Here is a 15,803-nt window from a genome sequence, read left to right as displayed (position 1 = left end):
CTGGGCACAATAAGGCCCAGGGCACAGGGATGGGCACCTAAAGATGCTAGCCCTCCCTACTCCTACCGCCGGGATCCGAGAGTGGCGTTTTTCTGGTCCCAGCTCACCGGGGCCCTCGATGGAGGGCACACGTCTCTGCCCTCCCTGTCCCAAGAACGACCCCCTGCCATCAGTGCACCCATTTGAAGCTTCCTAATGGGCTGCAGCAGGCTTTGGGCTCTGTATTCAGGGGCAGAGCAAGGAAAAGGAAGGAGCTGGGGCGTGGGGGGCGATTGGGAGACCCTCCCAGCTCAGAAATCCCCACCCTGCTCGGAGAGGGCCTCCTCTGTTCCTAAGGAGGCACAGCGGAGATTTTATCCTTGAATCGATGCGGCCAGCCCCCAGTTGTCTCCCACCACTGAGGTTGGGGTCATCTGAAATAATGACTAACCCAAAAGTCCCTCTGATTCAGCCCGGGCGGGCCGCCAGACACACGCACTCAGCCACACACACACGCACACTTGCACAAGCTGCACAGCCTCACGGAGGAGGTGATGTGCGGAGGAGACGCAGGGCTGGACGCCCGGAGTTCCAGACACAAACATGCCGGAAGGCTGGCAGGTCCTCCAGCACAGGGACAAACATACAAAGACACACCCGGGGTGGGGGTGGGGGGGGACAACATGGGCGCTGGAGACCGGCTCTGCACAAACACACCGCTGACCCCCGGGGTGCCCTCCTGGGGGCCAGCCATCCCCACGGCCACCGCGCAGGCTGCTGAGTGTTCCCCAACCTCTGTAGGTGCTGGGGGCCCAGGGAGGTGAGGCTGAGCAGGGGGCTGTGCCCCAGGGAGGCTCAGTTTTAGGGGTTCACTTACCCGATGTGGGTACTCTCCACACTGACCCTGGGGAAGGGAGAGAAGAGGCTGGCGTTAGGCACTTTTAGGGGGAATCGTGCCCTCAGGGGTCCCCCCCCCCACATGCTCATCGCCCACCGGCCCTGCTCTGGTCCTGGACCAACTCCCTCCCTCGCCCCTGGCTGGCAGCAGAGAAGAAGCCCCAAGGGCCTGCCTGGCTCTGGCCCCACGGACCCCAGGCAGGATTCCGCTGTCATACCCCCACGTGCCACGACCGCACTCAGGAGTTATGCTCCTTGCCTGGCTGCAGGTATCTTCCAGAAAGGTCGATGCTCTGGGTGCATCCCCCCAGTGGCCCCTGAGCAGGAGCCCGTGGATGGGAACTCCAGGCACCAAGAGGGCTGGGGGCCACGGGGCCCTCGGAGACGCCTTCTCTGAGGTGGGGGAGCAGAGCCTCCATCAGAAACGTAAGGAGGTGGAGAATGTAGGCAGCCAGGAAGGGAGCCAAGCCAGTTTGCAAACTGACACCTCAAAATCCTAGAGCTCACGGCGGCGCATCAGGAAGCACTTGGGGGTGGCGGGCGGGCAGGGGAGTCTGAGAAAGGCCGGGCTCCGGGCCACCCCTCCCACCGAGGAAACCCCTCCCAAAGGCAGCTTCTCTCTTCTCTCTCACACACCGCAGCACCGCCGGGGATGCCCCCGTTCTGCTAACATTTGAAAATAGCCCCTCTGGACTGCTTTCTAACATGGGGGGCGGGGGCGCTGTTTCCTGAGATGAAAGGTCTGGAAAATTTCCATCAGGCTTACCTTTTCTCCTTTTTGTCCTTGAGGTCCCTAGGAAGGGACGGAAATGACAGAGTTAGAAAGTGAAGCTGAGGCCACAGGGGCCCGAAGCCTCCCCGCTGGGGGCCCTTAGGGCCAGGTACTAACCGGCTGTCCTCGGGGACCCATCAGGCCCTGCGGGGAGGAAACACACACAGGTCAGTGGGCGCCCAGAGGGTGGGCGGGTTCAGGGATGTGGGCCTGGGTGGGGATCGAGCTAGGACCCGGGGCCCCCAGGTGGGTTTGGGGATGCAGGGGCCTAAAGGCTGGGCTCCACCACCCATGGCTTGGTCTTCCTGTGCCCGAGATGGTGGTGCGGTCTCTACACCAAGCGTCGGCTTCTCGGTCCCTCAGCGGGTGTGACTAGGCGTGCCTTGTCCCCCGCGTGCGGCCACGATGAACAGACGCCATCCCTCAGGCGTTGCGCCATCACCGTCTCACGGGCCGGCTGGGAAGGAGGCTGTTTTTACACGCCGGGTGGTATTTTGCCATGTGGGCTGCCCAGCCCCACGCATGCCCATCTCCTCATGGAGCCAAAGAGTAGAGGTGGAAAGCCTCTCAGGAGACACCGGCACATTCTATCTTCCGCCCACCACTGCCTCAGCATGTGGAGCTGAGCTTCTCGGAGCCAGAAGGGCTTCTGGGTACGTGTGGGGGGCCGGGGCAGCGCTGTGGACACTGGGGGCTTTGGAGAAACGTTTGGTGAGAGACAGGAAGCAGGATGTTGGCGACTTAAGCCACGTTCCGGGCCCCTCAGAGGAACGTAAGGGGCCTTGGGGCTCCTCCTGGGGTGTCTTGTCAAGTTTGCACGGCTGAAAAAGAAGCCTGGGTTCAGGGTGGACCCTTGGTCCTTGAGGAGGACACAGGGTTCAGCTGGTGGTCTCAGGAGCTGGCCAGAGGCTGGTGTCGGAGAGCCCGCACGACCGGCGTGGAGGTTAGAGGGGAGGACGGGCGCGTCATGCTTTGAGGACCCGCTCTGAGGCAGGCTTTCAGCATGCCGCACCCACGCTGGCCCACGAAGAAGGTGCTCATGTCAGCTCCGCCTCCCAGATGAGGTGACGGAGACAAGGTCCTGCGGCTCAGCGAGTGGGGGCACTGGGACAAGAGCCAGGTCTGCTGACGGCAAAGGTCCAGCTGTTTCCACTCTGCCACACTCTTTGAACTGGGCTGGGGCTCAGAAGGCAGGGCTTCTAGACTTGGCTAGAGCCACAGCAGTGCCCCAGGCCCTGGGGCCCTGAGGTCGCTTCCAGCCACCATCCTGAGGGCCTGTGAGGATCTACCTGCTGGACCGGTCTCTTTGGGGCTTAAAGAACTCAGGGCCCCCTGGGATGGGTCCACGTGGGGGAGAGGAGCGTCTCTGGCCCCTGACTTGTCGACTGGACCAACCGCCAAACTGGGAAATTGCCAGGAGGTTCATGGGAGGGGACAAGTGGCCTCGGGACAATCCATGTGGCATCCAGCCCATGCGGTTGACCAAGTGTTCAGAATAAGGCCAGCAAAATGTGACGCATCTGGCAGGGAAGCAGACTGCAGGTGGCCGGGCCACTCCCTCTCACGACAGAGACAGGCATATGACGAAGGGGAGGGCGGGGGGCCGAGGAAAGTAACACCAAGGTTGGGGACCGCAGAGACTTGGAGCATCCGGTCCAGATATCCCAGACGGTGGCCCGTGGGACAACAGTGGTCCCGGAGGTATCGTGTGTTGATGTTTTATTTCAATTAGCTGCTAACAGTTAAGAGCAAGGAGAATACAACACAAACCTGGATTTCAAGTCTCTCTAAATATTTCAAGGTCCAACAACAGATGGCACCGATGAAATCTAGCTGGACAGCAGCTGCCCCTTTAAGACAGGTCGTGGGCGATGTGCTAAAGGCTCTTGTCACACCTCCCCTGTGCCAGGCACTGTTGTGAGCACTGGGTGTGAATGAGCTCCTCCCCCCCTGACGGGCGGCCCTGAGCAGTGGGATAAGACGTGAATTCAGAGTCCTGGCTCTCCTTAATGGCACGCGTGGGATCCCTGATCCTGTCTACACCTTACATTAGGTTCTCGGAGCTACTGTGGGGTGGCCGGGGCAGGGGTGATCCCCTTTTGAGGTGGGGACACAGGCTAAGCACATGAGAGTGAGCCCCCACCCCCCACCCCCCCCATATGGGATACCTAGCTGAGGGGAAACCATCTGGGGACAGAGGTGAGCGGGAGACAGACAGATGATAAGCAGGCCAAGATAATTACACTAGACAGTGTGTTGAATTAGTAGCTCGGGATCCCTGGGCCAAGCCAAACAGAAGCTTAATGGCTCTGTGGTCTGGCCGATTTTGATGGATGACTAAGACGCAGGCAGGGGGGAGATAGGACCGCCTCACCTTTCCACCTTCCCCCAAGTTACTTCTGACCCCCAAACAGACAAGGGAGACTCATGGTGGTTAAGGGGGGGGGGCAGAGGGATGGCAGAGGAAGAGCCCCATAGAAGGGTTCCTTTCCTTCAAGACCGAAGGCCCTGGCAGCAGAAAGGAGGTGTGGTGGACAGGTACGATCTCACCCCATGGGTCTCAATCCTAGCCCTCTTATTTAGAAGCTAGGTGGCCTTAGGCAATACGCTCAACCACTCTGTGCCTCGATCTCCCCTTCTGTAGAGTGGGGATAATAAGCTTTTATGAGGATTACAAAACAGTGCCTAGCTGACCATCATTATCACTTCTGGGTTGCCACGGACTATGTTATGGTAGCATCCAGGCCAGTAGGAAGGGGAAGAGGTGGCAGGGAGAGGGTTGAGGGCATAAGCACCCCGAACTCCTGGCATCTAAGCCCCTATGCCTCTAGAACAATGGCAGCATGGAACTGTATTCCTGCCATGGTCTCCATTGCTTCATGCATGTGCACAGCACGCTTGGAACGGGGAGGCGGAGGGGGTGGGGGGGACAACAAGAAATGCACCTGAAGGGGAGGTGGCTGGCTGTGACGGACAGGAAAGCTGGTTGGGCCCCTGGATTTCAATGCCAGCCCTTCCATCCACAGCCTCCAGGGCCTCACTGTTCTATTTCCAGTTCTGTGGCTATTTTAAGGACTTGCCTCCCTCAGGGCCTTTGCACATGCTGTTCTCCAATGTCCAGGGTGCTCCTTCCCATTCCTTTTTCTCTTCGTTAAACCATCATCCCTCAGGCCCTGGTTCAAGTCTTTCTCGGAAGGTCTCAATGATCCTCAGCCTGGATGAGATGTTGTTACACCAAGGCTTCTCAGAGTCACCGGCACTGCCTTTTTGTAGCACCGATTGCCAAGGCAATTTGTTAATGACTCGAGTGATTATTTAAGCGTATGCTCCCCCGCTAGACTGTGAGCTACAGCATGGCAAGCACTGTGTCTTTCTTACTCCTGTCTATATCCCCGGCAGCTGGCGCCGTGCCCAGCATAGTGCAGACACTCCACGAGAATGTGTTAAAGGAAGGTAGGAGGCAGGGAGATAGGGAAGGACAGAGGAAACTAAGGAGGGAGAGAGGCAATGAAATGTGGAGGGAAGGAATTAGACAATTGGGTTTGGACCCTCTTTTGGATGCTCCCTGGCTGTGTGACTTGAGGCCAGTTACTTAGGCTATCTGAGCTTCCGTTTCTACAGCCGTCACGGAGCTCCTAGTAGGATCTGGAGCACAGGGTTATAGTGACGATAAATGAGATAACACACGCATCGTGCTTAGCCCTGTGCCCACCACGTAGAAAACCGTCAATTAACGTTAGCTGGGTCTGAGGGAGCTGAGTTTTCAAGGGTCCTGTGCGTTGTAGGAGAGGCTGGGGCAAAGGCCAGGTCTCCCTACCCACCCCCGAAGCTATGCACCTCTTCCGGTGGGCAGGGTTCTGGCCTCCCGTGCCCTGGGAGCACCCCAGTTGTGAGTGGAGAGTGCTTTCACGTCTGCGCTTGGAGCAAGACACGCACCAGAGCCGGGCTGGACGGGGAGGCGGGGAGCCTGCACGTTCCGGCCGGTGGCAGGAGGGTTGCTCCCAAAGTAGAGGTGACCACCCCGCGAAGCTGGAATGGATCCCAGCCCCGAGCTGGCCCATCTGCTCTTAATGGCCCAGCAGTTCCGCTGCAAAGTGGCCCCCTCCCCTGGAGTGGGCGGCCCCTGACAAGAAGAGGCCTTTCCTTTCTGGAAGGAGTGGCCTGGGGGAGACTGTAGAGACGGGAAATTCCTTTAAAAGGCTCTGTAGAAGCCTGTAGAAGGTGGAAGGGACCCGGAAGCAGGTGCGGTTAACAGTCTGCTTCTCCGAGTCTGCTCTGTGCCCAACGGGGGCAGGAGCGCCCAGACTCCAGAGCCGGTTGCAGAGAAAGTGCCAGATGGGCTCCCCACCCGTATGAGTGAATGCAAACTGAGCCCGAGGCCAAGATCAGTGGCAGCTGGGGAGTTTGGGAGCACCAGCCTCTGCCCCCGTGGGACACTGGCGACCTCAGACTCTCTCTGGACCTCCCTTTCCTCATTTATCAGGTGGAGAAGCCCCCTGCCCAGCTCTCCCTGCTGCGTTGATGTCAGGATCTAGGGGATATGTTGTGTACAGCTGGGGAGCCACCTGCCTGTCCCCGTGGGCCCCCTCTGCCGGGCGGTGCTTGGCTGGGGCCCATGAGGCCTGGGCTGACCCCCCACCGATCAAGGGAAGGCAGGAAAGCTGGGGGTCTTACCATCTCTCCTTTGGGTCCGGGGTGGCCCTGGAAGGAGAAGAGTGTGAGTGCCAGGTACACGGCACCCCAGAAGCCCCCGGCCTGCCCCGCGGGGCTGCTCCCTCCATCACCCACTGCTCATTTTGCACGTCCTTCCTCCTCACCTGTGTTCTCGCTCCCTTGAGCTAGCACCCCATCCTGGACCCACTGGCTCAGACATGGCCATTTGCCTGCCGCCTTTGCTGGGTCTTTACTTAGCAGTGGCCAGGCCCTCAAGAGCCCTGCCCCAGGCACATAGCCGGGGAAGCTTTGGGGGACGCCAGTTCTGGGAGAGGAGACAGATGGCCACTAGACCCTTCTCTGTACTCAGCTCTGGCCTGCAGTGGGCGACTGACCAGGTGGGTGGCCAGGCCCTCATGTGGAGGATGCCAGCCACTCGGGGGCGAGGGAGTGCGTGGGGGCACTGGCTGCCTTCCCTTGTCATCTCTGAGGGCATCAAAGGTGCCGAGCTCTCCCCCAGCTCACTCTTTCCCAGGAGTGGGAAGGGGTCTCTTTCCCCCCCCACAAACATTTGGGTCTCGGGCCCATGTTGAAAGGATTGAAATGGACAGAGAGAGGAGCCATGGACGGGGGTACAGAAACTTGGGTGTGTGGGGGGCTCAACCAGGATGGGAGACCCGAGGAGAAGGGGAGGGGCCTTGGGGAGCAGGTGCCCAGGCTCCATTTAGAGTCAGTGCCTTGAGCTCTCCACCCCTCTTCTCTCCCTGCCACCTCCTTGCCTCACTCCCTACCACAGCCCCTTCCAAGGGCACCCCAGAATCACCAAATTCTAGGAGTGGCTCTTGCTCTGGATCTGAGAGCTCAGCTCGGTGGCTGTGCATGGGCTTCTGCCCAGGGGAGGCCCGATGGGGCCAGGGGCACTTCATTCTAATGGCTCCTCCCCACCTCCCATTGGCAACAATTTCCCGACCCAGGAATTTTCATTCTATCTGGAGCTCCTCCCATGGAGTTAGGGTCTTGCAGAAGGACTAAGGACCCCGAGAGGGTGCACTCACCGGTTTTCCATCTAGCCCGATGGGACCCTGAAAGAGGAAAGAGGCCAAATGTGAGGATAGCATCCCAAGTCTTCTGCCAAAGAGGCAGCTCGGGGCAGTGGTTAAGGGCACAGGTTTTGGACTCCAAGTTAGAGCTCAAGAGTAGGCTCGACGACTTACTGGTTTGGTGACCATGGGTAAGCTGAAGCCTCAGTTTCTTATCTTAAAATGGGGATGAGACTAACAGAGTCTTCCACGAGGGCTCTTCGTGAGGAGTGAATGAAATGCCCCCTGTCCAGTGCATGAGGGACAACCTGATGGGTGACAGTCGCCATTGAGATCACAGACCTCCTCTTTGCTCCGAGTGGAAAGTGAAATGTATGTTCCTAGAACGCCTGGGGCTGGCCAGCACTGGGGCCTGGGGAAAAGGAGAGTCAGCTCCCTCTTAGAGCCTATGGTAGACCCCCTCGGGCAGGGGTCACAGGACATCCCGATGGCCACCACACAGCCTCCTGCAGGCGGATCTGCTCTCCACGCCAGGTCGGAGGTTGCTTCCCTGAGGCGCATCGTCTGTTCCACATTCCAGTGTCCTGCTGGGGCTCACCCAGCCTGTGACTTCACTCGCCTGTCCCTGTCCTGCTGTGTCTTCCTCTCCCTGCGATTTTCCCTGCCCTCGGGGCCAAGTGCTAAGCTGCTCTCCTCGGCTGCTCTCCGTGAGAGGCTGCAGGAGAGGGTCCTCACTGACCAGGGTTGGAAGGTCAAGAGCAGCTTGAGGGCTGGCCCCACATGAAGTTGAACCCAGCCAGGCCCAAGGGTCACCGGGGACACAGCCAATCTCAGCCCTCCCTACTTACCGGAAATCCAGGAAAACCTCGAGTGCCCGGCTGACCCTGGAAAGAGCAGGAGAGGAGAGAAGATGGGAGCTAAACCAAGTCCCCTGGTTCACTTTCGCTCCCAGGGGGTCTGTGGTTTCCCTCCCACTGCTCTGGGGTCATCTGTGGGAGATGGACAAGGATGGAAATGAACACCAGAGAAGCCTCCTTCAGGGACGGGGGAGGGGGGGCAGCAGGGAAAAGGAGATGCCAGTACCCCTCGGGGTTTCCCAGGGTGGGGCTCCACTGCCTCCATGCTCTGGAACCCCGACATGGGAACAGGTGGCTGCAGAGCAAGGATGGCGGGGACCAGCCTGCAGCACCCCAAACTCCTGCTCTGCGATCTCCTGCGTCCTTTTTATTGACACAGTCATCACCCGTGGCCCCTTATGTGAGGTTGGTTTGGATATCAGCAGATATCAGAACCTAACCTTAGGAATGTGTATTTCCTGACCCACGTGGGTCAGATTGCTGGCTTTTTTTGTCCACCCTGGCCGGCAGGGCTCCCTGGTTGGGTAACCTCTGGGTCCCCCAATCTTTGTGCCCATTCACGCCCACTTTCCTGGAGGTGTAGGTGTTTGGGCTGGAGACTAGAGCTGGCTGGTCACAGCCCGGTGGCTTCTGGCCAAGGCTCAGGACAGCATGAGGCCACGTGGACCCAGGGGCTGAGGAGGGCTAAGCAGGAGGTCAAGGCTGGCGGTCTCTTCTCCTCACGTATCGTTCACAGCCGACCTCAGTCTCACCACCGGCCCCACTTTCCCTACTCTTTGCTCAGGCACACGCTCACCTGCTTTCCCTGGACACACCGCACCTTTTACCCGGTTAGCCCTCAGCCTGGCATCCCCCTTTGATGGAGATGGCTACAATGTCCTCTCAAGCTCGGGCTTTTGAGTCTGGCAGACTGAGTTCTAGTCCTGCCTCCACCCGCGGTGGCTGTGTGACGAACCTCCTTGGACTTCCCTTTCCTCATTTGGGGGTGGGGATCGCAGGATAACCTCACAGGGTCATTGAACTACATTCGATGACACTGGGAAAGCCGGCTGCGATGGTAGCTGTTTGTTGGACTGAATGGAACCTAGGAGCACCGGAATGAAGCAAGGTTGCTTTGACCCGGTATGCCTTTGGGTCAATGGAGGATGGTCCCTGCCGAGGGGTGGTTTCAAAATCAGACCCCATTCGGAGGCAGATTTCTCTGCATCCATCTGCCGTGAACCTGGAATATTCCAGGTTCCTGGAATTCTCCAGGCTGCTTGGAGAATTAATCTATGCATACATTTATAATCCATAATTATAATATGATCCCAATCCCAGTGAACTGGGTTGTTGCTGGAGGCTGCTTCCTCGAGGCCACGGACAGCAGTGCCCGGAGGCCTCTGCTCAGGGGACACAGCTGAGTGGGATGGGGACCCTGCTATCAGGGTGGGAGCACCAGTCAAGTCGGGAGGGAGCCGCAGCATACGACAGGGTGGGACGGGCTTGTGGCAGGCAGCCAAAGGGCCGGAGCGAGGAGATGCCACTCATATATCAGAGGGACCTGGGCTTCTCTCCTCTCAAGGATAAGTGATGCTAAGAAAAGGCCTGAGGAGAAAACCCGGAAACTGTGTGGTGTGGCCTCTGGAACCTCCCAGCGTAAACTTTCAACTACTCCGAATGCTGAGAGGCCTGAGGACAAAGGTCAGGAGGAGAAGATTCCAAGAAACATCTTCAAGTCCCACTGGGGATAATGTTTACATGGTAGGGATAATCACATGGTTTGCTAATTGCAGAGCCGGTCCCGGGAGCAGGATGCCTCCCCACCCGACGCAGAGCCAAATCTGGGGCTCACCAAGGCTTTTTCAAGGATCTTGGGTAGAATGTTGTCACTGACCAAATGGAAACTGGGGACTCTACTTCCTGGAGAGGCTGGGCTGGCTAAGGCGCTCAGGGAGGCCTGGAACTGGGTTTTAACTTACGTCTCTCCCAGTGTTGAATGGCCGGTCATTTACTTGTGAACTGCCTGTTTGTATTCCTTACCAGCAAGCTCCCCTAGCTGGTTTGTTTCCCATTGACCTGAGTACAGCTCTTCGTCAAGGACAGTAACTCTCTGAGAGTCATGTGTGCTACAGATATTCCTTCCAACTTGGCATTTGTCTTTTTTACGCTGTGTTTCCTGCCAGATGGAAGTTTTACGTGTGTGTTGACAAACTTATCAATCTTTTCCTATGGCTTCTGGGGTTTTGTGTCATGTGTCCAAGGGCTTTCCTCAGTGCGGATGTAATAAATGTTTGCTCACGCTTTGTCCTTGTATTTTATGGTTTCATGTTTTATATCTAAGTATTTTATCCATTTGGTATTTATTCTCATCTAACAAGTGAGGTGGACATATGCAGCTCTTTCTTTTTTTTTTAAGCTTTTTTTTTTTTTTTTTTTTTTTGGCTTTACCTTGTGGTGAATGGCTTGTCAGCTTGTCCCCGTAAAGCTTTGTCCCCGTAAAGCTCGTCAGCTTTACCTTGTGGTGAATGGCTTGTCCCCGCCTCATCTCCTGGACCTCTATTTTTCTCTTCCCATTGTGAAATGAAACCTTTACCACGGACTAAATTCCCAGATGCGTTGAGCTTTATTTCTGGCCTCCCCAATCTGTTCTATTTAACTGCTCTGTTTTTACAATACATTTGATACGTAGTAAAACAGCCAGTCCCTTCCACCCCTATCTCCTGCACTCAAGTTTTTCAGTATTTTCCTGACATCCTTATGAAAGCTTATTTGTTGTTGTTGTTGAAAGCTTATTTTTTTATGAACGTTATTCTGTTGGACTCCCAACCCCATCAAGAGTTCACTGGGATTGGGATCATATTATAATTATGGATTATAAATTTATCCATAGATTAATTATGGATTCATACTATGTCCTTCCATATAAGAACAAGGGAAATACGTTTTATTTGCATTGTTCTCCAACATCTCTTCCCTTAATTCAGGGCCGGGGTAGAGAAGGAGACAGGGGGATCTCGCTTTTTGGAAGTGGATCCCTGCTACCTGCAATTCATGCGGGGTAGACATACATAGACAGACAGAGGTTCTCTCTCCCTTCCCTTCTGTCTGACCCCTGAAAATGGATCAGTCCTGTATCCGCCCAGAGCCAGTCTCCCCCTCCAAGCATGTGCTGACTATCTTTCAAACAAGATCCTGCGTGGTCAATGTGGCAACATGATGCCACTGAACATAGGGATCGGAGGGGGGTACCTGACCTGCTCTTGTGAGCCAGTCGATGAGGCAGGCAAACATCTCCCCTTGGACGTTCCAAGAACATCTCAAATTCATCCTGTTCCAATTAGACTCCTCTTCCCCGGCACAAGGTGCTCCCCTCTCTGAAGAAAGGCACCATCATCCACTTGGTGACTCGGCGGGGGAGGGGGGGGGGGAAGGGTCAGGGGAGCTTTTCAAACCGCAAATCTGATCAAGTTCATCCTCCGCTGAACGCAAACCAAGGGCTCTCCACTGCCCTCAGGACAAAGTCCTGACTCCCGCACACCCTATGCAGGTCCTTCACAACTGGGGTCCCGCTCCCCTTGCTAGCCTGACCCCTGCTTTGCTATGCAAAGAACTTTCCTGCTATCCCTCACCCGGTGGTTTATAAGAAACTCTCTTGCCTCAGCGGCTCCTCCCCAGCCTCATTACCTGGGAACCTCTGCTCAACCTTGATCACAGCTTGGTCATCCCCGCTTCTCGGTCGGCCCCCACCCCAAGGCAGGTGCCCCCCGCTGTCTGTATTATAATCACCATGGGGTTGCTGGTCTCTCTGCCAAGGGGCGAACAGGCTGTGGTCAGACTGTCATTGTCTACCCAGCACCTAGCCCCCAGTCAGTGCCTAACAACTATTAATGGAATGAATAAACAAAGAAACACAACAGGTGTATCGACCCAGCATGGCGAGTCTCCTTGCGCCTGAGGGCTGGGCGTTCAAACGGCTCCTCCTGGACCCTGAAGGAAAGCTGGGGGGCTCGGGGAGGAGAGAGCTCCCCTTGAGATGGGGTGTGTTTCCTCGCCTGGCAGATGACCTGACCAGGGTCTGCCGGGCCAGCCAATGTCCCGGCCTCCCCCTCAGTTAATGGGGCGGCCACTCCAGCACCTTGCCTCACTGGAATGTGAACCATCCCTTTCCCAAGTGTCTGGATGGTTCCCCCTTTGCTCAGACTATTTAGGAAGAGATCAAAAGAAGAGGCAGGTGGTCCCTGAGAGTGGCAAGGCTGGTTCTTGTTAGGAGCATTTATTCTGAGCCCTTTCTGGCTGTGCAGAAAGCCACATGGGCCCCATCATCCTTGGCCACAGAGGGTTTGCCCGCCTAACCTCCACCCCTGAATGACAAACATCCCCTTTGTCTTCCCCTGTCCCCTGCTCTCACCAGACCTGGGTGGCTTCCGGGTGGCGCCGAGGTGGTTTCCCCGGTCTCTAGTGAGGGCCCATCAGGGGAGACCACCGTCATCTGAGTGATGGTCACCCCCACAGACCAAAGTAGAAGGAGGCTGGGCTTGGTCAAGCCTCCAGGTACCATCAAACCTCTCCCACCACCAGTGCTGCACCCACGGGGAGAACTTTTTCTTCTCCTTAAGGAAAATTTCCCTTTTGAACATTTTAAAATTTCCCTGGCCCAGGCCACGCTCTAGCACCGACCAGCCGAGGGACCTCAGGTGGGTTATGAAACCCTCAGTTTCCTTCTCTGTGAAACGGGCGGACGGGCCTGCCTCCCGGCTTTGTTGGGGAGGACTGGTAGAGGCCTGGGCAGAGGGGGGCTTTCAGCATAGGAGCTAGGATAGGACAGGTGCCCAGGACAGGTGCCCAGGAGACAGAAGTCATCACTGCTACCTGAATAGAGGGTCTTTGTCACCACTGGAGTCAAATGCAGTGCAGGGGCTGTGGTTCCTGATGAGGCCTAGGCCCGGCTGGGCCAGAAGCCAGGGGAGCTGGGGCAGACTACCACCCCCGGGGCCTGTTCTCCAAAGTGGGGCCTCGTCAACGACTTCTAGAGAGCTCGTTGGCATGGTATCGCCAGAGAGGTGTTGGAGGGCCGGCATGATAGACACGACGGAATCTGTGGTCAGACTATGAGGCAGGCAGAGATTTCTCTGTGAGCTTCTCATCTTCTAGTGGCCCCCTGGCTGAGCACCACCTTCGCCAGGAGCAAGGGGGCTCAGGGCGTCCCTGCGGGGGCTCCTCTGAGACACACAGAAGCTCGTAGCCCAACGGTGCCGCGGCCACGTGAGCCCAGAAGCCTGGATGTCGGTGACCCCACGGCCTGGGGGGTCTGCTATGGCAGCGGGGGTGCAGAGTGCGGACTCGAAGCCGCGTGGCCCGGGCTGAGTGACTGAGCGTTCCTAGCGAACGGTCCTGGACAAGTCACACTGCCTCTCCGTGCCAGCCTGGCTTTTCTCACCTTTGAGATGGAGGTGCTGATAGCCCCTACCTGTGAGGTTCTCGTGAGGATTCGACGAGTCACTGTGCAGAAGGGTCTTAGAATGCCGCCTGCCACAAGTTAAGGGCCAAGTGTGAGCCCTTAACACCATCGCTGTGGTCTGAGCCAGAAGAAGTCTTGCCTGTGAGGCCATGTCTGTGCAGCCCAAGACCCCTCCGACTCTGTCTCCAGCGTAGACCCCCGAGTACCTGACCCCCGATCGCCAGCTCCGTCCTCTGGGCTCCCTCTGACTTGCTCCCGCTTCCAAGCGGCCCTGAATGGCCCCCCTCTCAGCTCCCAGCTCTCAACACAGCCCTCCCCTTGGACATGACTTAGCAATGTGTTCTCTGACCCTTCTCCCTAGACTGTGGGTAGGAGAGACTCCTAGTTGCCACTGGCTCCCTCCGGCGAGGGCAGGGGCATAGGCAGGCTGGACCCCACCCATCCATGGGGCTAGCCTCAGACTCCCCGAGGCTAGCCCTCTGCTCCCCTCGGCTTCTCACTGTGCAGGGCGGGGAAGGAAAAGTGCACGGCAGGGCGTGGGGATGGTGGCCTGGTCTATGGTGAAAACCCTGGGTGCCAAGGGTCTTGGGTTCTAATCCTGCCCCAGCCTCTGGGCCTCCCCAATCCTGGTCCCTCTCTGGGCCTCAGTTTCCCCTTCTGAGGAGGCTGTGTTAGACCTTCGCTGAGGTCCATTCTACCCTGACATTTGGTGATTGTGCTGAGGCTCTGCGGTTTGGGCCCTCCTTCCCGCAGTCCCAATATCTTCCCACATCATCACCCGTGTCCACTTTTGGTCCCTGAGGAAGCATCTGAGGGGAAGCCTCTGATTTTCCCAAGCCCCTGCGAAGGGGCAGAGGCTACCAAGAAGTAGAACCCGGCAGTCTGCCCGGCAGGGAGCCTTTGAGGACGAGTGGTAGGTTGAGCCTCTGCCAAGACCGGGAGCGGGTGCTTGGGGCAGTGAATCCGGATGCTGGGGATCTGCTCCAGAAGCTGCCAGAAACAAGGTCTGTCCCCTGGAAAGCTGGAGCACCCCATCTGAGGAGGAGCGAGTACTTTCTCCCCCCCCGCCTGTAAACAGCAGGGCCGCCTCACAGCTGCTGGTTTCCTGGCCAAAGGGTGGCCCTTGCGAACCCTCCTGAGGGGCTGTAATTTAGGGATATTTCGTCAGGCCTGGCCGGGTTGATCGCATTATGGGCGGTGGCCGCCAGGCCCGGAGGCACAGCCGGGATTTGCTCTCCCTCCAGAGCCCTTGTTATTAACTCGCCCGTCCCCCCACCCTGAAGAAGAGTAAAAACCACTTACAGGGGGGCCGCGGGGACCGATGATGGACATGCCGGCATCTCCTGGGGCCCCCTGTGGGAGAGAGAGAGAGAGGAGAGGGAGAGGGACAGGGGCAGAGGCAGGAGGCGGGGAGAGGTGGGCAATGGAGGAGGGAAAGAAAGGAGCTGGCAGGTGGGGAAGGGGAGCAGGGTGGGTGGGGGTGCCCAGGCAGGGGCCAGGAGGACAGAGGGTGTGGAGGGAGGCGGGGGATCAGAGGAGAGGAGACACAGGGTGCGTGGAGCATCCAGGAGGGAGTGAGAAGCAGGAGGAATAAAGAGGGAAGACAGGTTAGCGGTAGCATATGGGACCAGGGACAGAGAACGGTGGGACCCCAGGCAGAAGAGAGAAGAAGGGATTCAGTGCAGGGATGAGCCACAGGTGCCATGGGGACGGGGAGGTCACACGGCTCAGCCACACCGCTCAGGCCCCAGAGGCCTCCCGCGGGCCCTGCTTGGCGCCCTCCAATCTGCCCAGCCCCACCCGAGTCCCAGAGCCCCCGTGGCCTTTTAAGCCCAGCGCAGCCCCCAAACGCCCATGTGGCACACACACCCCGCAACTGGTGAACCCGGCTGCCCCGTGGACGGGGCAGCTGCGGACAGAGGTGGGGACGAGACACACACTTGCTATGTGGGTCTCGTGGCCCTGAGCCTGCAGGTGGGAGCTGCCTCGGGCCTCCTAGTCCTGCTGTGAGAGTCACACAGAAGGGATGGTGGCCGCTGCTGGACGGGGAGCGCCAGGTGCCATCCGAGGGTGACTGGGCTGCCGGATGTCTACGCCTGTGTGTGTGCGCACGTGTGTGTGGTGGGGGCAGGGACGGGAGACAGAAAGATGAAGGTGCGTGGGAC

The 15,803-nt window shown here is 57.9% G+C and overlaps 1 protein-coding gene across 27 annotated transcripts in view; it reads right to left on the bottom strand.

Moving 5' to 3' along the window:
• The window catches only part of COL13A1 (collagen type XIII alpha 1 chain), a 148,949-nt gene that overhangs the window by 58,919 nt on the left and 74,227 nt on the right, over positions 1–15,803 (bottom strand). For all 27 annotated transcript variants that reach the window (XR_006701506.1, XR_006701508.1, XR_006701507.1 and 24 more), the window contains 7 exons: positions 14,941–14,991; positions 8,190–8,225; positions 7,357–7,383; positions 6,323–6,349; positions 1,766–1,792; positions 1,643–1,669; positions 857–883 (listed from right to left, as the gene is read on the bottom strand). Coding sequence is in view for 23 of the 27 variants with exons in the window: in XM_045437663.1 (XP_045293619.1) it covers positions 857–883; positions 1,643–1,669; positions 1,766–1,792; positions 6,323–6,349; positions 7,357–7,383; positions 8,190–8,225; positions 14,941–14,991 (222 nt within the window). In the remaining 4 variants the exon portion in view is untranslated. The remainder of the gene's footprint in view (positions 1–856; positions 884–1,642; positions 1,670–1,765; positions 1,793–6,322; positions 6,350–7,356; positions 7,384–8,189; positions 8,226–14,940; positions 14,992–15,803) is intronic.

This window comes from Leopardus geoffroyi, chromosome D2 (assembly GCF_018350155.1).
Source record: "Leopardus geoffroyi isolate Oge1 chromosome D2, O.geoffroyi_Oge1_pat1.0, whole genome shotgun sequence".
In the NCBI taxonomy this organism is placed as follows: Eukaryota; Metazoa; Chordata; class Mammalia; order Carnivora; family Felidae; genus Leopardus; species Leopardus geoffroyi.
The sequence above is the reverse complement of the archived record's forward strand: the minus strand, read 5'-3'. Positions and strand labels throughout refer to the sequence as shown.